Source organism: Mirounga leonina, unplaced genomic scaffold (assembly GCF_011800145.1).
Source record: "Mirounga leonina isolate KUSES-001 unplaced genomic scaffold, KU_Mleo_1.0 Mir_150, whole genome shotgun sequence".
Taxonomy (NCBI): domain Eukaryota; kingdom Metazoa; phylum Chordata; class Mammalia; order Carnivora; family Phocidae; genus Mirounga; species Mirounga leonina.
The window spans coordinates 328,276-352,396 of NW_023270374.1; the positions used below are offsets into that span (position 1 = coordinate 328,276).

Here is a 24,121-nt window from a genome sequence, read left to right on the forward strand (position 1 = left end):
GGCTAGAAAGGTTCACTGAAAAAATAGTCGTTACCGGGGGAAAAAAGAAAATCAAATGTTAACAAATGTTTACTTTCATTAAAAAAAACATTGTCAAAAAAACCACTGTAGTAACTGTAGGCATGTTGTAATTATAGATAACAGCTTACAGTTTATTACAAAGAGGAGGATGAATCCTGTACAAAAGAAAAACAAACCCACTCCTTAGCCAGATACTCCTGGTTATCGTAGAGAACGTCTGTGACCTTTAAAACCAAAGAGGTGAGGCTGGAGAGGACGTGTAACACTCTTCTGTGGTGTGGCCTCCCTCGTACCACAGGGCAGCCTGGCGGGGCCTCAGCACAACGTCAGGACAGCACGTGCTCCAGAACGCCCTGTCTAACCAGCTGCTCACACTTCCACCGGGGCAAGAAGTGCTGAGGGGAAATGGGGGAGAGAGGAAGATAAACAATTGGAAAAGAATTTAAAGTTACATTTTGCATCATTAAAAAGCAGCAACCAATTACATACTTTTCAAGCAGCTAAGTAGCTAAAAGCTAAACTTAAGTACATTTGCTATTTTAGTCAACTGAAATTGAAGCCACTTAAAACTGTACTGAATTCTGATTTTTATAAATAAATTCATAGTTTGCTTCAGTTAAACTTAACTGAAGACTTCTGCATTCCAGCAGGAATTCTGCTCGGTGTCTGCACTTTGGGATTTACGCACAGAAAACTCAGGGGTGGGATTCTGCAGCAGTGGACCACAAGTGGGACGACAGCCTGTCGGGAAGACCACCGAAAGGAGCATCTTCTCAATTAAGCTTCTCTAGTATTGAGTCTGAACATTTATTCTTATAACAGCAGTGGCCTCTTTCCTCCTGAATTTTTCAAGGATTAAAAGTATCTGTAATCTGCAGCGTGGGTGCTGTTCACACGTGTGTGAAGACACTGGGACCCAGCTAAGGCTCACCCTGAGTGTCCTCCGAGAGGAAACCACTCTCGTTCTGAGGCCGAAAGGAGTCTCCCTGTCTTAAAATGGAGTGTTTACTGAAGTCTGGGGTGGGGAGGTGCAGGCAGCAAGGCAGGAAAACTTCCCAGGCTCACAGAGGACCAAAGAAATCTCAAAAGACAAACCTACTTGGGTAAAAACTAAAAATGCTATGTTAGGAAGTTCAGAGCAAATCATCTTAGAAAATAACCACAGGATTATTACGATAATAACGATATTACAATAATAACGAGGGATTATCACACTAGTTTGGGGAGCGGGCTGTGCTCCCACAGCCCTGCCCCCCTGATGGGCCTTCCTCACCAGCTTGCGGCCTATCCAGGGGCCCACGACCAAATAAATCCCTCCCGACCAGTCAGGAAGACACCCTGCTGTCTAACTTGTTAAATGAATTTTTTAAATGCCTTAAGAATGTAAAATGTAAAAAAAGGGGAAAAAAATGTTGAGTTGTTTGTTTAAGTTATTCCAATTCCTACTACAAAGGGAGAGGAGTTTCTGATTTCTGGACAAATACAATCATGCTTGCCATATGGACAAGTATAAAGAAATCTATGGTTTAAAAAAAATGCTTCCCTATTGTTTTATATTATGTGGATGATCTACACCAGAGTCTATAGAAAATTGGCTTTAGATGTGGTTAGACATTTTAGAAGTAGATAAATATATAGTAAGTAAAAGGCATATAAAATTGTCCTTTACTTTTACAGTTGAGGGTAGGGCACTACTGAGAGACAAGTTAAAAGCATCTCAAGGGGAAGGCTTCTGGTGGTCCAGAGAGTGACAACTGTCTAGCACTGGAGCATGGGGTGGGGGGGGCGGGGAGAGGGGCTCAACTGGTTTCCACCTGCCCCAGCCCATAGGGGCACTCTAGTGGAGAGATCAGCCAAAGAGCTTGAGAAGGAAATTCAAACACAGATGCACAGGATGACAGTGTTTGAGATGCCATTTTCTTCTATCTTCCTTTATGAGGATAGCTTTGTTCTTGTGAACCACAGCTTCCTGCTGTGTCCTCCAGAAATACAGATTTTTATGAGAGCACTTCTTTACCATCTGCTTTCTATTCATTAGTATCCTACTTCCAAGAGGATACTTGGGAGGGAAAGTTTTGCTCTAACAACCAAAGATTTTAGGGTCCCTTGAAAAATCTGTCTTTAGAATGTTCAACGTTTGTGTTAGGAAACTATTTAAAGGGTACCAGTAAATGGCATAAACAAAGACATCAATGACACAAGGTCATTAGATACTAACTGGTTGAAAACAAAATGGGAAAGAAAGTTTTTATTAGGTCATTCTTCCTCCTATGCTAATGTGACTACAAACAATTGAGACAGGATAAAAATAAATCTAGCTAATGTGAATTCATCTAATGTGAACTTGAAGACTTCTAAGAAAATAAATACATTGAGGTTCTTTGTAAGAAAAAATTTAGCTTAAATTACAGCTCCACAATTTCAGTCTTTCTCTGTTAAACTGTTATGTTTATATGTTAAATACTTAGAAATTTTTGATCCATATCACTATTTGCCAAAGAACAGGGATTTGAAAGGTGACCTACAAGCTGAAAATGAGTGCTTAGCACCTTTTTAATAAATTCAAAAAAGCAGTTAAATTCAACAATTTAATAGGCCCTGAACTAGAATAAGCCCACTTACCTAGAATAAGGCCCATTGTGATAATTTCCCAGGAACAGGCTTAGTGTTAAATACAAGCAATAACCTAGTAAATTAACCTTTTCTTGGTATATGCAAGTCTTTATATTTAGAAAACAGACAAAACAGGGTGTTTTATACTAAGCATAATGCTTATGATATAAATAATCATCACAAGGCAACATTTACTTTGCTACTGAGTCTAACATTTCCATCATTCAACACTCATAAGATTTAAAGTATCTCAAGACGAGAAATACCTGGCTATTTTTTTTTAATAGGACTGAAGTACCATCATCAACTTCAAATTCTCCGTAGTCTTTTATACACCGCACCTGAAAAGAAAAACTGTTGTTTTATCTAAATAGTTTTTAATATATAGTGACCATAAAATAAATAGGGGTTATAAAAATACCCAAACAGTACAAATCCTAGGCTTTCTGTCTGTTTCTTCTCTGTGTACCTGGGCCTAGGACTCCTTACTGAGGAGCCAACTGTCCTGTTTGGATGGGGAGGAAGGAGAATGGCAGGATCTCCAAAGTATGTGTATGTCTGTGCTGACAGCAAAGAAACCTAGGGAGCTGGTGAGGGAAGACAATATCACATATTATGTTCCCTCTGCAAATCCTAGAAAATCAAAATATGTATCTACAAAGAAAAGAGAATGTTTTATCGACTCCACCTTGCCTCTTACAGATTTTTCCATGAAATACCGATATCTGAGAATAGAACATAGGTAAGTCTCCACAATTTCTGTTTTAAAGGGATTCTTCCAATCTTCTTCAATATTCAGATTGTTTCCCAGGAATATGTAGAAGTACACCATGAAAGAAGAGATGCAGACTCACATCATAAGAATCAAGAGAGGTTCTTGGTCAGAAGGTAGGAGGGGTAACGCAGCCTTTTGATAACCACCTCTGTAACTGCCAAGAAGAGCACCGACAGACTGTAGCTCTCAGTTTTCCTCTCCCATGAGAACCCATGACAGGAGTTTGTGCTCCTGAGGTCTCGCATTGTTTATGAGTGAAGCCAACCCCACCAGCAAGTTCATCTTCTACTTTTCCTAGATAATTTCATGCCCTGTGATTCCTCTGGAATCTTAACATGACTTCCAAAGGTATTTTACTTAGTTCAAGAAATACCATTTAAGAAAAATCCCCACCACCACTACGACCTTTTTGCTTCTTTAAATAGACTTATATTATGGAAAATCTCAAACATTCAGAAGTAAAAAAGACTAATATAATGAAACTCCATCAACTGTCTTCAACAGTTATCAACATGTGGCCAATCTTGCTTCCTTATCTACTTCTGGATTATTGTGAAGCAAATCCTACATACCATTTCATCTGTAAATATTTAGGTATTTCTACAAAATAAGATTCTTTTTATTTATTTTTTTAGAGGTTTATTAATTTTATTCTTGTTCACAAAGAATCAGCTTTTGGTTTCATTCAATATCTTTTTTTTTCTTAAGTTTTTATTTAATTTCAGTTGGTGTTATATTAGTTTCAGGTGTAAGATTCTTTTTAAGAAACAATCTCAATACTGTTATCACATCATCTTAATAATTTTTTACTATCATGAAATTCCCGGTTAATATCCACATTCCCCCATCTGTTTCATGAATGTTTTCTTTAAAGCTGCCATGTTACATCAGAATCCAACAAGAGCTACACATGACACATTTCTGACATGTAAGACATTTCTGACGATCTATACAGTTCTCTCCCTTTTCCCCCTTCCCCTTGGCAATCTATTGATAAAGAAAGTGAGGGGGGGCGCCTGGGTGGCTCAGTCGTTGGGCATCTGCCTTCGGCTCAGGACATGATCCCAGGGTCCTGGGATCGAGCCCCGCATCGGGCTCCCTGCTCCGCGGGAAGCCTGCATCTCTCTCTCCCACTCCCCCTGCTTGTGTTCCCTCTCTCGCTGTGTCTCTCTCTGTCAAATAAAATCTTTAAAAAAAAAAAGTGGGTACTTTGGTAGTTTCCCACAAACTAGATTTTGTTGTGGATCCCTGTGGGGTCACTTAGCATGTTCCTCGGTCCCTGAATTTCCTATAAACTGAAGTTTCGTCTACAGGCTAGATCAGATCAGTTTTGATTTTCTGGCAAATGGTGTTACAAATTTCCTCTCACAGGACCTTGTGAAGCACAAAATATCTGGCTGTTCCTTTCTGGATGCTAAGACTGATCAGTGGGTCTAGGTGTTACCTGTACCCATCCATAAACATCATCTTCATCTCCATTAACTTTTCACCTACTGGTTTTAGAAGCTATTTGCCTCTATGTGTTATGGCTACAAAATGGCACTAATTTAGTTCTTTTATTCTACTGCATTTGTTAGCTGGAATTCTACTATAAAGAAGAAATTTCCGGGCGCCTGGGTGGCTCAGTCGGTTAAGCGACTGCCTTCGGCTCAGGTCATGATCCTGGAGTCCCGGGATCGAGTCCCGCATCGGGCTCCCTGCTCAGCGGGGAGTCTGCTTCTCCCTCTGACCCTCCTCCCTCTCATGCTCTGTCTCTCATTCTCTCTGTCTCAAATAAATAAATAAAATCTTTAAAAAAAAAAAAAAAGAAGAAATTTCCCTTGTAAACAATTTGGCTACCCTGAGATAGAGTTTATACAGTAAAGGCTGATAGATGCTTGATCCTATACTTTTATTCACCACTTTTCAAAATGAGTTGCATCCCTCATATTCTTCAAGAGGGACCAAAAATATTTTATTTTTTAAATTGTTATTGTTATTTGGTATCATTATGCATTCATGCTTCTAACATAACCGATGTGATGCAATTCACTGCAGTTAATCATTTTGATGCTTGGATTATTCCTTCTTTGGCCAGTGAGCGCTCCTTCAAATCAGCTCCCACTTTTTTAGCACTCCCCCCTGTAGTCCTTAAAACACTCTGCTTTCTAGGGAAACAAGGTATTCCAAGTGCAGCTTGTGCATTTTATTTAGAACCTGGAATCAGCCTTTAATTTCCCCCTCTAGTTAAGTCTGGTTTCCTTTAGTGGGAAATGGGATTTAAACTCCAGAATTTGGCTGCTTATGGCATTGGGTTGGTTGGTGTTTCTACGTCTGTCCCGTGGACAGAGCTAAAAAACACTTTTTAAAAAAAAGATGATTCAAGATGAGTCCATGCTGATATTTCTAACTCCAGTTTGGGAATATAGGATTTTCACTTAACTTTTTCATTTTAATATTTGAATCACTTTTCTCTTATTTTGAAAATCTTGGTTCCTGGTGCCACTACTTTTTTGCTTGATTTATCAATATATAAACTGTTTCAAAATAACAGTAATGATATTATTAATCATGATTACTAAAAACAGGTTAAGATTTCTTTGTAATTCTTTTCATCCTTAGAACATATCCACTAGGGATATATAATCAATTTATGTATTTTAAAGTAATTTAAAATAATTCCTGTGTGACTAATCTACCAACTTGAAACATAGGTTCATATGTTTCATTCTGCTTTCAAAATCTCTGGGTTGGTTTTCCACTTTAATTTTTTTAATAATATGTAAAATATGTATATGGTTCCAAAGTTAACCCTGTTAAAATACAAATGCAAATTCAGAAAATTTTAGCTATTCTATCCTATTCCCACCATCCCCCTAGAGGTAACATTTTGGTTTGGATACATGTTTCCTTTCTTTTCTTTTTTTTTTTAAGATTTTATTTACTCATTTGAGACACAGAGATACAGAGACAGAGAGCATGAGCAAGGGGAGAGGCAGGAGGAGAGGGAGAAGCAGGCTCCCTGCCGAGCCAGGAGTCTGATGTAGGGCTCGATCCCAGGACTCCGGGATCGTAACCTGAGCTGAAGGCAGACGCCTAACCATCTGAGCCACCCAGGAACCCTCCTTTCTTTTTTAATGTAAGTTAATATATAGTCACATACCCCCCTCTTCTTAGACAAAAGTAAGCATAATCTATGCATTGAAGAAAAATCTATTTTATTTTAGTTGGGTTTTTTTTTTTTAAGATTTTATTTTTAACTAATCTCTACACCCAACGTAGGGCTCAAACTCACAACCCCGAGATTAAGAGCCACATGCTCTACCGACTGAGCCAGCCAGGCATGCCAAGAAAAATCCTTCTTAAAAGGAATATTTACCTCTATATATAGGCTTTTTGGAGGTTTCATATCCTGTGTGATGTCCAAACCTTCATCTCCTCCCAGTGACCTCATATAAGTAGCAAGGGACTTTTTATAATGATTGAACCACTCCATCTGTAAACATAAAGACAGTCATTTGACAAAGTTATAAGAAAACAAACTTGCAGTAATTATATACTCATCCTTTCATAAATAGCCCCTTTCCCCACATAGATCACTACTGACCATTCATTCATTTAAACTACAAGTATTACTAATTGCCTGCTATGAACCAGGCACCAGTCTGGGGATTTAGGATGGATCATTTAACAAAGTGAACAAAAATCTCTATGCTCATAGAAGTTACATACTAGCATACTTAATCACAGACCTAAGGAACATCTGACCAGATACAGAACCATGAAAAAAACACCATTTCAGAATTATGATCTCTCCAAACTCTGCATTGACAGTTTTTCTGAAAACTATAAAACCCTGCTGAGAAAAACACCCAAGTGTCCATCAACTGATGAGTGGATAAGATATGTATATCCATACAATAGAATATTATTCAGCCATACATCAGAATGAAGTTCTGATACATGTTAGCACATGGATGAACCTTAAAAACATGCTAAGTGAAAGGCACAAAAGGCCACATACTGCATGATTCCACTTAAATGAAAAATCCATAATACGTAAACCTATATACAGAGAAAGATTAGTAACCTCCAGGGGCTGGGAAGACTGGAGAGAATATGGAATAACTGGTAATGGATACAGAGTTTCTTTTGGGGGTGTGAAAATGTTCTGGAGTAAGATGGTGGTAATAGATGCGCAACTCTGAATATACCAAAAAAAAAAAAAAAAAACCAAAAAAACCTGAATTGTATACTTTAAAGGGGCAAACTTTATGGTATATAAGTTATATCTCAGTAAATCTGTTTTTTTTCATTGTTGAGAGATATTAAAGAAGACCTAAATATATGGAGGGATTACCACATACATGATTCAGTATTATAATCGTATCAACTCACCTATAGATTCAATTCAATCTCAATCAAAATCTCAATTAAAAAAATAGAACCTGACAAATTGAGTCTAAAATTTACATGGAAATGCAAAGGGCCAAAAATAGTTGAGACACTTGAAAAAGAACAAGATGGTAATACACACTTAAGACTTACAATAAAGTTACAATAATTACAACACTGTAGAATTGGTATGAGGACAGATTAAGAGAACAGAAGAGAAAGTCCCCTACCCCAAATCCTCAGATATATTGACACTCAATTTATGACAAAAGTGGCACCACACATAGAGCAATGGGGAAAGGAGAACCTTTTCAATTAAATGTACTAGATCATCTCAATATCCGTATTCAAAACGCAACATTATACACAGTACTGTAGATCTCCTCATGAAAGGTAAAACAATACAGCTCCTAAAAGAGTCCATAGAAAAACGTCTTCATAATCCTCATCAGAAAGTGTGTGTGTGTGCAGGAATCATAACTGTACCATAGTGAAAAGAATAAGAATCGCTACCAGCTGAAGGTGAGGTCTGGGAAGGTACTATAGGGACCAAGGGCAGGTCACCCCAAAATGGGCCAATTTGGCATGAAGACTGTTTTGAGTTAAAAAGCAATTAAAACCCAGCAGATTCAGGAAAAGCTCTTTACCTTCCTTACAACTGCCTTTAAAAAATTTAGAGGATCTGCTCCAGGAAGAGAGTTCCCACCATAAACAACTATATTATACTGTGAACAAGGTATGGTAGACAGGGAGGGACCTAGAAAGGCCTGTTTGATCAAAGTCCTTTCTTTGTCTCATTGTTTTCTGTGGGCCCAGCAAACATCTGTTTACCAAACATTTGCTCTTTTTCATTCTTCCTGAGGATTACATTCTTTCCCTTTGAAGTCCTAAACCCCTAACCCTTGGGGCTCCTGGCTGCCTCCACTGGTAGAGTATATGACTCTAGATCCTCTTGATCTGAGAGTCTTGAGTTCAAGCCCCACATTGGGCATTGAGCTTACTTAACAACAACAAAAAAGACCTCATTTTGCCTGTTTTTGGAATTTCCGTGTCTGTGTGGATTCCTTGTATGTATGAAATTTGATTTTCTCCTGTTTATCTTTCTCACATTGAGACACCTGGGTGGCTCAGTCAGTTAAGTGTCCAACTCTTGACTTTGGCTCAGGTCATGATCTCAGGGTTGTGAGAATGAGCCCCGAGCTGGGCTCTGTGCTTAGCACAAAGTCTGCTTGAGATTCTCTCCCTCTGCCCCTCCTCCTGCTTGTGCATGTGCACGCTCTCTCTCTTTCTAATGAATAAATAAATAAAATCTTAAAAAAAAAATCTGTCTCATGTCAGTTTGATTCTTAGTCTGGCTAAAAGAACCTTAAGGGGACAGGACATTCTTGCTCCCTGAGTAAGCAAACATGAAGCTTCTAGTGTCCTCTCCCTATGGAATCATGACACACTGCCCTCCTGGCACAATGGTATGTAACAATACACACAAAGTACTATCAACCAGGGAGGCTCACACCAGTTTTGGTGTCCAGAATTTTTACTGGGATTTCATCACACAGGCACCATTGCTTAAAACACTATCCATGTAACTGAGCTCCATCTCTAGCTCCCCTCTCCACTCTAGAAGTTCAACTGGCGTCAAGAGATTCAAAGCTCCAAACCTATGGAGATAGCAGGACCCCCCAAATTTGTAGCCAGTTAGAATGGCGGGAAGCCCTGGGAACCCCCAAACCTATGGCTGGTGTCTGCAGTAAGGGCAGTCTTAGCCTGTGAAGTTGGTCTAACTCTAGAGTGTCAGAAGTCACTGCAAGCCTTTAATAGGTAAGTACTACCATCCTCATTGTGTAGATGAGGGAATTTAGGCATAGAGAGAACTCAAGTCACTTACCAAAGATTAGACAGTAGCAGAAACAAGATCTGAACCCAAGTTTACTTGAGTCAAGTCCTGTGTCCTTAAATATTGGGCTAGCTCTGAGCCTTAGTGATGGGTCAAATGAAGAGTTTTGTTACAGATATTCATGTTGACTAGGAAAGTACACACACACACTTTCTTTGGAAAATCCCTAAATAATAATGCCAGTTCTTTAACCCTACTGATGGATCACTAATAAGTAGGGCCCTTTATTTTGTTAATCAGAGAGGTTTCTACATAGCATTTAGAATTGCTCCTGCCATTCTCATCATAGTATATACTAAATAAATACAGACCAAAAACTGCTGAAAAACAGACATTAAAGACAAAGAGAAATACCATAAATACTATTACAGAACAATGCCAGAACCAGCATTTTCCAGATTCGGAAATGTGAACAACAGTACTAGCTTACTTCTTCAGCAGACATGTGAAATCGTAAGGCATTGGGCAGGATGCTGCCGTACTCCCACCTGAGTGCTCTGATCCGAAGCAATCGGTCATACCTAGGACAGAAGGTACGAGACTGCATGACTATAAGAAGACACCTTGGGGATGACAGGGAAACATATGTATGGACTGGATGGGTGCAGTGAAGTGTTCTTTGTTTCTCTAGGTTTGAGAATAGTGCCATGCTCATGGGAGAAAAGGCCCAAAAGGTCCTTATTTCTTAGAGTATTCGGTGGTAAAAGGCCATCAGGTTCTAGAATAGTTTAACACAGGCAAATAAAACAAGATGGAGCAAATATGGGAAAATGTTAAAAACTGTTAAGCCTATATGGTAGCTCCATGGGGGTTCATATTATTCTCCCCGGTTTTATGAATACTGCAATTTTTCACGATAAAAAAAAATTTAATGGAAAAAAGAAGTATTTAGAATGCTTATACAGGAAAAACAAATCTAAGAATTTCTGTTATCCATTTGAAATGGTTAATTAGGAAGCCACATGGAAAGCCCTCCATTGTTCCCTGCCACCCCAAGCAAAAATTGAGAAGCTTACAGGTACGCTACAGCACAGCGTCGATTTCTTAACAAAGAACAGTGTCGAAACTTGATGGTTGTTATCAAGTCACTTCGTCCACCCGACTTCACTTCATTTCTGGTAAGAACATTTAAAGAAGAAAAGAACAAATATACATATTTCAGCATAAGATAAACTTTCAAAGCCAACTAACAACTGACTTCCTTGTTTGTTTTTATCTATTTATAATTAGCAGTTAATCTAACCAAATAGTACCTGCTCCACATCAGAGATTTTACTGGTATGTTAAAAGATAAAAAAGCCAAAAGCTGAAAGCCAAAAGTAAACTAATTTGCCTAAGATCATGCTATAGATATTTCATTTAACCATTTGGTATTATGCATTTTTGCACACTGATTAATCTCCATTATTTTCAAAAGACACATATTGTATTTACTCACTTTTTGGAATTCTTTTATTAGGCTGGAATAAGAGATAAACCTAACATCATGGTTCACAAGATTATGGTCTTATATCATGTTTTTATTTTAAATGGTACTACTCTTTTGATGGTTTTTCCAAATCCTTGGAATAAAATGGAGTCAAAATGGTCCTTCAGTTATCCCACATATATTTATTGATCTTCACCTATGTACGTGTCTTATACTGCACTGTTGTTCACACAGAGAGGGAAAAATTTTGGTTTTATCATACAAAATGTACATCTCCTTAGATATTAGACAAGTATCACATTTAAAAACCAGATGTATAATTAATTAATGGGCACAGAGTTTCAGTATTCCATGATAAAGGATTATGAAGATGGATGGTGGTGATAGCTGTGTAACATTATGCACATATTTAATACTACTGAACTGTACACTTAAAAGGGTTGAGATGGCAAATTTTATGTTATTATTTTACCATAATAAAAATGATGGGAAAACACAAAGACAGATGTACAGGATGAGTAAGAATCTACTTTGGAGTTTTAAAAGGAACTGGATGGATAAGAAAAGGATTCCTTCCTGCAGTGCCTGCTCCAGGCCCTGAAAATAGAGGCAAAAATCTATGTCCTGGTCCTATCATGTCTTCTAGATCTGCTCTGTACACTTCTGTTCACTCTCTGAAAGTCAGACTCGTTCTCCACATTGTTTACAACGTGCTCTGGATTATAAAGAAACAGTACAAATAAAATATATTCAAGCTAACTCCAGAGTATTTCATTAAGTACATAAGGACTTCCTAAAAAATTTTACTTTTACATGAGTAATTAAAAAGGAATAGACTTCCTCTGACAAAAAATTTTAACAGAAACTGGTAATAGTGACTGCCCCCATCCCCCGCCAAGAAAGAAATTAGGAGGGTGGGGCACAGAATTTTGGATCACAAATTTGCAAATGGTACAAATATAGCAAATACAGGAAAATCATTCCCTTACTGGACTAAGGCCTGTTAGGCCACCTCCTAAATAAATATGTCTTTAACCTGTTTACTTTCTGCTTAGTCCAGGTCACCTCTGCTGTCACCTGGATGGCCAGCATGCCTCCCTCTCCTCTTGGTCCCCTGGTCTACTGTCCACACAGCAGCAAGGGTGATCTTTTAAAACACAACCATGCCACCATCAGTCCCACGTGCTTAATTCTCACCTGGTGTCAACCTTTGCCTGCTTGCTAAGCTTCAGCCACACTGGCTTTCTTTAACTATCACTGTCCTGAGCACCCCACCCTTCTTCACAACTCAGGGCCTTTGCATATGCTGCCCCCTCCACCTAGGATGTTCTCTGCCCACAATCACTGCCTCATGGAAACCGGCTTCTCCTTTAGATCTCAGCTAAAAGGTTTCTTCCTTGGAGAGAACTTCCCTGACTCCTCAATCTAAGTCTATCTTTAATTAACTATTCTCTCTCCCAGAACTCTGTTGTTTTCCTTCATGGCATGTATCCCAGTTTGGTGTATCTGTATTTATTATCTCTCTTCTGCATTAGACTGTGAGGGCTATGGGGGCAGATATCTTTACTGTGTTGTTTACAGCTGAAATACCAGAGCCACTTATCAGCACATAATCATTTAATACATATTTGTTGTATGAATTAATGAATGAACAAACTGCTTGGGAACTTGAGTTCAGGACTTTATATCTGCCTTACACTTACTGTAAACCTGCTATGGTTCCGTTCCTCATTCCATCTATGAAGATTTTTCTGTATCTTTCCTTAAACACCACAGTTGGAAAACGTTCCCATTGTTCCTGTGCTCCACAGATCTTACCAGCATGTTACTGATTTCTATGCCCAAGTAACTGATAAAAACACCGTACCAAACAAGGCCAAAAGTGAAACATCACGTAACAAACGGACGTCTCTCTAGGCTGAGATCTGGATACCTCACCTCTGATCCCGGAGTTGGTCCTCCTTGTGTCTTACTCTTCACCAAATCACAAGAACCTATGAAGTTTGTCACACAGCCCAAATTCTCCACTGTGCCACCACCATGCTCAGCTCTAAATGTTCTCTAACACTAGAGCCCTCTCACGCACCAGGCTGTAGCCTTCTGTCACACTGGTTCTCGGTGAACTCCACTCAAGCTGCTGGAAGTTACTGCTGCTACTGCTAAGTTTACGAATCGCCTATTACCCCTTTAATGCACTAGGCAGCTATTAGTGCAAATGAGCAGTAGAAACTATAGGTTTCACTTTGTTAGGATTTTTATTTGCTCCTGTCTCATCTCTTAAATTCACTCTAAAAGGTTGCAAGTCATATCATTCAAATAAATATTTATTGAGCATCTGCTAGGTACCATGCACCATTTGAATCCCATAGATTTAGGGTGATCAACACAAATCCCCTCAGTCCTGTATAGCTACAGCATGATCAGGCTCACAGAGAATTAAAAAAAAAAAATCATATCTAAAAAACTGACGGAACATTATCTGACTTCAGTATCGTATTTCTTTTTTTTTTTTTTAAAGATTTTATTTATTTGAGACAGAATGAGAGAGAGAGAGAGAGCACGTGAGAGGGGGGAGGGTCAGAGGGAGAAGCAGACTCCCTGCCGAGCAGGAAGCCCGATGCAGGACTCGATCCAGGGACTCCAGGATCATGACCCGAGCTGAAGGCAGTCGCTTAACCAACTGAGCCACCCAGGCACCCCTTCAGTATCGTATTTCTTAAGCTGTTTTAAAATATCAGTCTCGATCCCAGGTCCTGGGATTGAGTCCGCATTGTGCTCCCTGCAAGGCGGGGAGCCTGCTTCTCCCTCTGCCTCTCTCTCTCTCTCTCTGACTCTCATGAATAAAAAAAAAAAAAAAAAAAAATTTTTAATATCAGTCTCATCAGGGGCGCCTGGGTGGCCCAGTTGGCTCGGGTCATGATCTTGAGGTCCTGGAATTAAGCCCCATGTCAGGCTCCCTGCTCCCTAGCCTGCTTCTCCCTCTGCTCTTCCCCCCCGCTCGTGCTCTCTCTCTCAAATAAATAAAAAATCTTAAAAAAAAATCAATCTCATCAAAACTTACACATCAGACTGGTTTTGTTCATATAAAGCTTTCATCTCCTCCAGAACTTGCCTGAGTCCATCCTCCTAGAACATATGATATTGACACATCCATTAATTCCTTCACCAAGTCTGTAGCAATGTTTGATCTACTCTTTGATTTGATTTATATATCTTACCAAAAAGCAATACCTTTGGTAATGGCTATTACAAGTGTTGGTGAGGATGAGGAGAAATGGAACCCTCATACACTGTAGGTAGGAATATAAAATGGTGCAGCCCTATCTGATGGTTCCTCAAAAAGTTTAACATAGAATTACCATATTATCCAGCAATTCCACTCTTAGGTATATACTCAAGAGACTTGAAAACATACGTTCATTCAAAAACTTTGTACATAAATGTTCTGAGCAGCATTATTTATGTCAGCCCCAAAGTGAAAACACCCAAATATCCATCAATATTCATTCATATCCAAATATCCATCAACACCCAAATATGGATTAACTAATAAACCAAATATGGTGTATCCATTCAATGGAATATTATTTGGGCATAAAAAGGAATGTAGTACTGCATGCATCAGCATGGATGAACTTTGGAAACATTATCCTAAGTGAAATAAGCCAGACACAAAAAGATAAATAGTGTGAGATTCCACTTACCTGAAATATCTAAAATAGGCAAATTCATGAAGACAGAAAGTAAATTAGAAGTTACCAGGGGCTGGGGAAGGAGGGGAATGGGGAGCTATTGCTTAATGGTTACAGAGTTTCTGTTTGAGTTGATGAAAAAGTTTTGGACAGAAGAGTGATGGTTGCACAACAATGTGAATGTAATTGGTGGCACTAAAGTGTACACTTAAAATTGGCTAAAATGGCAGATTTAATGTTATATATATTTTACCACAATAAAAAAAAGAGAAAAAAGGCAATAAAAAGGAATGAATTACTGACAATTTGTGCAATCAACGTACTGATTAAGGATATTCTCAAATATACTGTACTTAAGCAAAAGAAGTCAGATACAAAGGAGTACATACTATATGATCTGTATGATAGAAGTTATCTTCTATCTTCCCTTTCATCAAGTAGTTAAGAGATCATAGAAAAGTCTGACTTATTAGAATTCAGTTAAATATTCCTTTTACCAGCAAATAATATTTTAAGGAATAGCTGAAACTCTTGTATGATTAAGAGATCTGCAGGTATACAAAAGACACAATGTGTGAAATAATTTTATAAAAATATATGTGGGGCACCTGGGTGGCTCAGTCGGTTAAGCATCTGCCTTCAGCTCAGGTCATGATCCCGGGGTCCCAGGATTGAGTCCTACATTGGGCTCCCCACTCAGCGGGGAGTCTGTTTCTCCCTTGCCCTCTGTCCCTCCTCTCTGCTTGTGTTTTCTCTTACTCTCTCAAGTAAATAAATAAAATCTTAAAAAAAAAAAATACACACATGCTGGGGCCCCTGGGTGGCTCAGTCGTTAAGCGTCTGCCTTTGGTTCAGGTCATGATCCCAGGGTCCTGGGATCAAGCCCTGTGTTGGGCTCCCTGTTCAGTGGGGAGTCTGCTTCTCTCTCTCCCTCTGTCCCTACCCTCTGTTCATGTTCTCTCTCAAATAAATGAATAAAATCTTAAAAAAAAAAAAATACACACGTTTTCAGACTCAGACTTATCTATAGTAAAAATTGCACTGTTTTGTGTTCCCACCTCAGGCTGGTAGCCCAAGATAATTTTCCTAAAAACTCACTTAAACTATTACCAGTTCTGCATATAGAAAGTGGACAATTATTTCAATTTGCTGAATACAGCACCTAACCTTGAGAGATCCTGGAATGAACAAGGCAGAGTCCCTGCTCTAGACCCAGTGACTATCATTTTCCTGGAAGGAATGATTCTTGAAAGGTCCTGTGGGTCATGGGCCTATCAGCCCTCAGATCAATCAGATGGATTGGCCTGTTGCTGCTTGGCTGTGTCAAAGAGTGGCCAACCTCCTCAGGCTGAGTCTTCCAGGCTGCTGAGTCACCTGGCTAGGTGGTAGGTTTGTCAGTGGAAGGTGCACATGCAGCAAAAGCTGCAAAAGGTGCCCTGCCAAACTAAGACCTAGAAGAAGGAGTGATTTTATAGCTTCTAAGTTCTGCCACTGGACCCCCCCAGAAGTGGTAACTTAAAATTTGAGTGAAACAGAGAGCTGGATGGACTAGAGGTCCGAAGAGCCAGTCGCAAGGCTGGCATGGCCAGCTCTTGTTGGACAAGTCTGAGTCTGTTTGGGCTATGTTAGATAACCTCCAAAGTGCCTGGTTGTCTGAATGCAGTGTGGAGTCATATTTTAGAGCCTGCACGCCTTAGCATTCCAGCATCTCTGCTGAACTTCCCACCACTGTCTCCTAACTTTTTAAATGAAGTAACTGTCCTGAAAGAACAACAGACAGGAATCTAGGAAACCTGTGTTCAAGGTGAGGCTCTGCTCCAATATGCTTTAAGTTCAGACAAGTCCCTGAATTTGATCTGTAATTTCTTTTGGCTCAGTCTCATCTGCAAAAGGACCTAACTGTTCGACCAGGTGCTCTTTAATGTTCAAAACAAAACTCACCTTTCCCCAAACACTCTTCCTCCTGATCTCTGATGTTGTACCTGAGAGAGAATCCCCCCAAGATCCTCTGACTCCTCCTTCATTGATTACCCACCCCATCTCCACCCCTGTTCTAACAGTTACAAGTCCTGTTTGCCTCATGTCTGAAACCCAGACACTGATTTCTGGACCCAGCGACCAGACACAGTTTGGATCATACACAGCTCTCACAGTAGGCCTGTCAGAGAGTGATCATAACCACCCATAACCATCTCCCTGCCACCGTTCTTTCTTATCTTCAATCTGTTCTACGTAGTTCTGCCATCATTACCCTCAAAACATAAAAAAACTGCCCTATCACTCCCCTATCTAAAATCCTTTACCAGCTTCCAAATGCCTTATACGTGAATACCCAACTTTCCTAGGCCTAGAACCTACCTTTGTAGCCTCTGCACACACGTCAGTCCCCTCTTCCTATGTGACCATGAATCTCTGCATGGCTGTATCCTTCAGCTGCAATGCCTATCTTCCTTCTCAGAGCGGGACCTCATCCTTCCAGGCGTGGCCCAAATGCCCCCTCCTCTATCCCTTTTCATACCAGCATTTCTCCTTATGCTCCTGTGTATACCTCTCTGGTGTCCTCACACTGCATTCTAATACTCCTTTTTGTGCCCTTCTCCCAGCAGAACGTGCCCTGGCATCCACACAGTGGCTGCCCTATGCTAGGGAAAGTAGTCAAGTATAGAATTTAGAGTGCAGGTCTGAAGCCAGACTGCCAGGGTTTAAATCCTAGTTTGACTTCTTACTGGCTATGGCCAAGATACTTAATCTCCCCAAGCCTCTGTATACATGGCTGGAAGAAATGGTTTAAATCTCAAAGCGTTCTTATGAGAACAACAGATAACATAAGCTATGAGAACAACAGACAACATAAGCTACTTGCTTAGCACCCTTTTGGGGTAGTAACAGAAGAATAAGAATAAGGGTAATAAGTAGTAGTGAGTAAGGGACAGGAAGGGATAGGTAGGGAGAGATAGGTAGGGGGCCACAGGATCGGGCTCACAAAAATCCCCAAAATGCAGAGGTGTAAGGAAACCAGAGATAAGGGAACAAACCAGACCATCCTGTCCTAGGTGTCAGAGCTGGGGTCTTGTTATAACTGCTACTTGTGACCAACAAAGAATCATGGGACCCTAAAAAGGAAGCAAGCCATTGAAGGTGTTATCACTAGTCTTTACTCAATGGTGCTATCAATAGAGAAGTCAAAAATATTTAAGTTCCCTGGTTAGCATTCTATAAAAGACCAACCCTAAAAGCCCTCAATGGTAACCCTGTCCGGACCCCTCTCACTCCTGAGAACTTCTGTATCCTCACTTAATTACCTCTACCGCTTTACTCACTCTCCTTCGTCCGCGAGATTCATTCTTTTTTTTTTTTTTTTTCGCGAGATTCATTCTTGTCTCCGTGAGACAAGAACCTCGCTCTCCCACTTCAGTAGCAGCAGCGGTAGAAAGAAAGTTAGTAGCAAACACTAACTCGCTGCTACTTGTGTGTCAGGCATTGTCCAGGGAACCTGATATATATATGCCACTCCCAGAGCCCTCACTACAGGAAGAGTTGAGTTACGCTCTTTCCCATTTTTTACAGAAGAAACGGACAGCACAGAAAGCCTGAGTAACTGCCCCAACGTCACACAACGGAGTTCGAATCCCAGCCTGGCTTTACAGGCCTAGCTTCTGCCTGAAGGGTTCAACAAATGCTAGATTATTATCAGGCAACCAAGAAATGCTTGGTCAAAAAAGGAACCAGCAGTAAAGCTATACGTGGAAAACACTGAAGGAAATATACTCAGGAAATTCACCAAATCGCTGGGTGATATAAACATGAATGCTCTTTTTCCTGCCATATTTTGTTTTTCCGTGTTCCGAAATTTTTGTTCCCGACTTTGGAGCTGACACCGTGAGAAAACCCACGCTCCGATGAGACGCAGGTTAGACCCGCGGGGTCGCCGACCCTCCTCCCGCCCGTCCCCTGCACTCCCAAGCCCCGCCCCTTCAGCAAGGCCAGCCTCGTTTACCCCGTCCCCCGCCCCCCTCACGTTGAAGGCTGGCAGCTGCCCTTCTGGCGCGCGATGCAGCTCGCGAACCAGCTCCATGGCCTTTTCGCAGAACATGTCGTACGTGCCCCGGTCCCGATGTCTCGTTAACCGCCGGCTCTCACGCCAAACGGTCGCCGGGCTCACGCACACCGCTCTGGGTATCCTACGGCTTGCAGTCCCACAGCTGCGGATACTCGCCTCCGCCTCTGCTTCGCTCTTTGGCGCCAAACATGCCCAGCCAATAGAAAAGCGCTCCCGGGCCTCGCGGTCTACGGCGACGGCCAAGGGACAGTTGCCTCCGCTGCGCAGCCGCACTGTAAGACGAGTGAAAGCCGAGGAGGGGTGCACGGGCGCTTCCTTCCCTAGGGAAACCCCTGCAGCTGCGGGAGAATCAGTGGGCCTGGGTTCCAGCCTGTACGCTGAGCAGAGGCTCTTTTTTTTGAAGCGCAGCTCGCGCTATATGCATATCTCGCAACGTCTTTCCATTTGATTCATGCATTTTCGTTTAGGTTCAACGGGGTTCTACCCTAAGGTTGAGAAGGAATGCTCAGAAACTTGGTGTGCTTAATGTTATGACGCAGCATTTTAGTTTTGCAGTGTGGGTTTTTGTTTGATAGAAAAGGGAAACCACTTTTACTGGTATCTCCTGTGTGGTAGAGACTGTGACATATATTTCATTTAATTCTCACGACTAACCCTAAAGTGGCTTTTAAGACTCTCGGTACCGATTAGAAAGCAAGCTAAATAACTTCTTTTTTTAAAGTAGGCTCCATGACCAACATGGGGCTTGAACTCAGGACCCTGAGATCAAGAATTGCAGGTTCTACCAACTGAGCCAGCCAGGCACCCCAACAACTGAATAGATAATTTACCCAAGTTTACTCAGCTTCTAAAGTGACAGACTTTGTATTTAAGCTTTCAGCCCTACAGAATCGCCTTTGATTTTAAAGGAGTCATTTAAAAACATTTGGAAAATAGCTCTAATCACGAAGTCTACAAAGGGGAAAAATACCCAGATTAACACAAATTCACACAGCCATAATCTTACCTACATGATTATGGAAATTTTCATAACCATGTAGAATCAAAGGTGGAAATTACTGCTATAAAAACAATTTGCTTGGGCACCTGGGTGCCTCAGTTGGTAAAGCGACTGCCTTCGGCTCAGGTCATGATCCCTGGAGTCCCGGGATCCAGTCCCACATCAGGCTCCCTGCGCGGCGGGGAGTCTGCTTCTCTGAGCTCTAACCCTCCCCCCTCTCACGCTCTCTCTCTCTCTCTCATTCTCTCTCTCAAATAAATAAATAAAACCTGAAAAAAATTTTTGCTTTATTTGGCTACCTTTTAAAAAGCAGTATTTTTAAAAAGGCAATATTACTGGATTCATTCTGGCTAACCCTAGAAACTATGTTCCTCTTTTGCAAATAAAGATACAACAGATGTGTAATCTGAAGAATGAGCATGGGAATGGCCTACAAAGTCTTTGAATCTTTAAGTGGAGTGACATTTCCTTCTCAGCTCTACAGTCAGGGATAATTTAGCTAAAGTTTTATTAAATACACAGATCTATAGTGGACTGTGCTACAGGATTGTATTCCAAAAATCGCCAGTATCCAAACAACCTTCCTTTATCATAAACCTTTTTCATTTCAGATCCTGGGCCTGAGATTCATTTCTTTACCTGTACAATGGGGACAAGAGTACACACTTCTGAGGGGTTGTGGTGATTCATTACTCCTTCAGCAAATATTTATGAAGTGCCTACTGTATACTGAGCATTGTTCTAGACACTGAAGATAAAGTAGTGAACAAACTATGTTCACAAGTCTATGTTCCAGTGTGGGGTACTGATGATAAATATATTAGTGAAAAGTGCTAAGGAGAATAAGCCAAGGCAGGTAAACAGAGTGATGATGAGAGGACCCGAGGGTTTTGTTAGTGTTCAGAGAAGGCACAGACCTGCAGTGGGGAGGGAGTAAGCCATGTGGAGATGGGGCCATAGGATGGGCAGAGAATTTCAGGCAGTAGGAATGCAGGTGCAAAGGCCCCAACGAGGGGGATGGGTGACTCACACACATGCCACCCACACCTCTCCTTGCAGCCACTGCTTCAGCAAGGAGGCAGTGACACTGGAGCAGAGTAAGGGAGGGAGACCCTGGTGGCTGAGATCAGAGTGAGAGCTGGAGGCCATGTCAGGTAGGACCCTGTAGGCCCTTTCACAAGCTTTCTGTTTTATTTTCAGTGAGATGGGAAACCATACAGGTATTTTGAGCAAACAAGTGACAGGACTGGACCTACATCTTTAAAAAGAACTTTCTGACAGCTGAGTTAAGTAGACAAAAGTTGGCAAAGGTGGAAGCAGGAGACCACTTATGCTATTAAAATAATCCATGTGAGAGAGGATGGCAGCTTGGGCCAGGGTGTGGATGGAGGAGGTGGTGAGTAATGGTTGCATCCTGTATAGCTTTTGAAAGGAGTGCTAATACAGACATAAAAAGGGGAGGATTCAAGGATAATCCCAGGGTTTTGACCTAAGGAAATATAAGTGTAAGTTTGCCATTCCTGAGGTGAGGAAGGTTACACATGGAGCTGGGGGTGGGAAAAGAGTTGGGAGCTCAGTTTTGAACATAATAACTTTAAGTGCCTATAGGATATCAGAGTGGATGAGTAAACCATTAGGTAGAGGAGCCTGGAGTTCAAGGAAGGGGTGTGGACTAGAGATACAAATGTGGGTGTCACCGGTGTAGGACAGTATTTAAAGACCATACAGAAAGTCAATGTGGAGGGGCGCCTGGGTGGCTCAGTTGTTAAGCATCTGCCTTCGGCTCAGGTCATGATCCCAGGGTCCTGGGATCGAGTCCCACATCGGGCTCCCTGCTTGGCAGGAAGCCTGCTTCTCCCTCTCCCACTCCCCCTGCTTGTGTTCCTGCTCTCACTATCTCTCTGTCAAATAAATAAATAAAATCTTTAAAAAAAAAAAAAAAGAAAAGAAAGTCAATGTGGAATATTAGGGAGCAAGAATTTCCTGTCCCCTTAGAGGTCCTTCTAGCTGTATTAAGAATCAAATTGATATGAGACAGATTAACAGGAGAAAATCAAATTTAGTTTCCTACCCATACAGGGAATCCACACTGACATGGAAATTCCAAAAATAGGCAAAATAAGGTATACATATATTATAAAGTTATATATAAATATATAAATAAATATAAATATACGTATGTGTAAGGAGAATCAGGTAGGGGTAGAAGGGAAAGAATGCAAGTCACAGGGCAATAAAAAGAGATGTTTGGTAATTAGATGCTTGCCTTGCCATATAGGTGAGTCACTCCGAAAATTTATTTCTGCTAATAACCATTATTCTGGGAAAGACCCCAATTTAGATTCTTCTATGTAGTGAAGGGAGGGGCAAAACGTTTCTTCCATAGGGAGGAAGTCCATAGGGTCTTGATTGCCTTTAGCTCAAAATAATCTTCAAGACAAAGTGGCCCACCTTGGAGCAGCCAGGCTCTTGGCCTATATAGGACCAAGAGTCGAGGACTGTATGGGCAAGGCCTAATGCCAGCCAGACTCAATAACCCTCACATTTCTCTCTTCTCAACAGCCCTCCCTTCCTTGCTTTTTTTTTTTTTCCTATTAAAGAGGATTTTGTGAGTGATAGGGTCAATTTTTTTTTTAAACTTCAGTTTCTGGATTCCTAATCTCCAGTATGTACTAAAGAATTCACCATTTCGGGGCGCCTGGGTGGCTCAGATTGTTAAGCGTCTGCCTTCGGCTCAGGTCATGATCCCAGGATCCTAGGATCGAGCCCCACATCGAGCCCCATATGGAGCCCCACATCGAGCCCCACATTGAGCCCCACATCGGGCTCCTGGCTCAGCGGGGAGCCTGCTTCTCCCTCTGCCTCTCTCTCTGCTCATGCTCTCTCTCTCTGTATCTCTGTGTCTCAAATGAATAAATAAAATCTTTAAAAAAAAAAAGAATTCACCATTTCAATTCTAAAAGAGTATTTGGAGATATCCACACAAATATGAATGCTGGTTGTGATATTTTTTGTAACACAGTCAATGAAATTCTTTCGCAATTTAGATCTATCATTACAAAGCTAACAGAAGGAGCTAGTGAGGGGCGCCTGGGTGGCTCAGTCATTAAGCGTCTGCCTTCGGCTCAGGTCATGATCTCAGGGTCCTGGGATCCAGCCCTACATCGGGCTCCCAGCTCCGCGGGAAGCCTGCTTCTTCCTCTCCCGCTCCCCCTGCTTGTGTTCCCTCTCTTGGGTGGCTCTGTCAAATAAATAAAATCTTTAAAAAAAAAAAAAAAAGGAGCTAGTGAATTTCTAAAGGCATTTCTAACTGATCTTAAATTATCAGTTGCCAATAGTTTTCAACTGACAGAAATGTTGAAATTTTGAATGTTGAACGAAAGTTCACTTTGTGATAAGTAAGCAAATCTCTTGGTTGTAGATCCTTTGTAAGAAAGAATGCCAAGCTGTAAAACTAAATTTGTGAAACTACTCTTTTCTTTGTAAGACAAGTTGAATTAGTTCTTAACTCGGGTTCACAAGTGTAAATTTATCTTTGAAACAGATTTTTTTCCCCACTTTTTTTTTTTTTTTTTTTTAAGATTCTTAAGTAATCTCTACACCTAACCTAGGGCTGGAACCTATAACCCCAGATCAAGAGTCTCATGCTCCACCCACTGAGCCAGCCAGGCGTACCTCCACCAGCTGCTACTAATTGCTTTACAAAAATCTAAAATCAAATACAGGTTTTAAAAAGTAAACTGTTTAATGAGTTTAGTTTTCATATGTTCAGCCCAAAACTTAAAAATTAAATTATCTATATGCTTGTGTTAAAAAAAAAAAAAAAGCACCTGAGAGCATATTTTTTTAAAGTAAAATCTTGTGGGAAAATAGTTATAAATCATGAGAACGGTGATTTGTTACCTTTTGCTTTTTGTTCTCATAAACCATTACAGAAACGTTTCCGAGGGGTTCATTCACATTGGGTTTTCAGCATTAGGGAAAAATCACACGGTCTGAGGCGGGAGAGGAAGGAGCCAGTTTTCCTCTGCGGCTCTGGCTCGTTGGCTGCTTCCTGGCCGGCGTCCTCCCACATTCGGGCCTTTGACCTGGGGCAGGACCGGGTGCGTTTGCTCATGGCGCCGAGCACCCAGGCAGAGGCGGCCCTCCCACCTGCGGCGACAGAGCCCAAACCCTTCGCCAGCACCACCGGTCGCTTGGCCCGAACCGGACCGTAACGCCCCGCAAGGCTTCACCTGCCCTTCTCCAAAATGGCTGAAAGTC

At 41.0% G+C, this 24,121-nt stretch overlaps 1 protein-coding gene across 3 annotated transcripts; it reads right to left on the minus strand.

Annotated features, from left to right (window-relative positions):
• Positions 1-329: 329 nt before the first annotated feature.
• GINS1 (GINS complex subunit 1) lies at positions 330-24,076 on the minus strand. 3 transcript variants are annotated; one of them, XM_035005715.1, is made up of 7 exons: positions 23,762-24,076; positions 14,168-14,232; positions 10,694-10,792; positions 10,108-10,198; positions 6,768-6,884; positions 2,901-2,975; positions 330-416 (listed from the first exon to the last, which is right to left on the minus strand). In XM_035005715.1, the coding sequence occupies exons 1-7, from the start codon at positions 23,786-23,788 to the stop codon at positions 348-350; spliced, it is 543 nt and encodes a 180-aa protein (XP_034861606.1). In that variant the 5' UTR covers positions 23,789-24,076; the 3' UTR covers positions 330-347. The 3 variants fall into 3 exon arrangements, with proteins under 3 accessions (XP_034861606.1, XP_034861605.1, XP_034861604.1); XM_035005714.1 differs by lacking the exon at positions 23,762-24,076 and adding an exon at positions 18,817-19,013; XM_035005713.1 differs by lacking the exon at positions 23,762-24,076 and adding an exon at positions 16,740-17,644.
• Between the last annotated feature and the right edge of the window lie 45 nt (positions 24,077-24,121).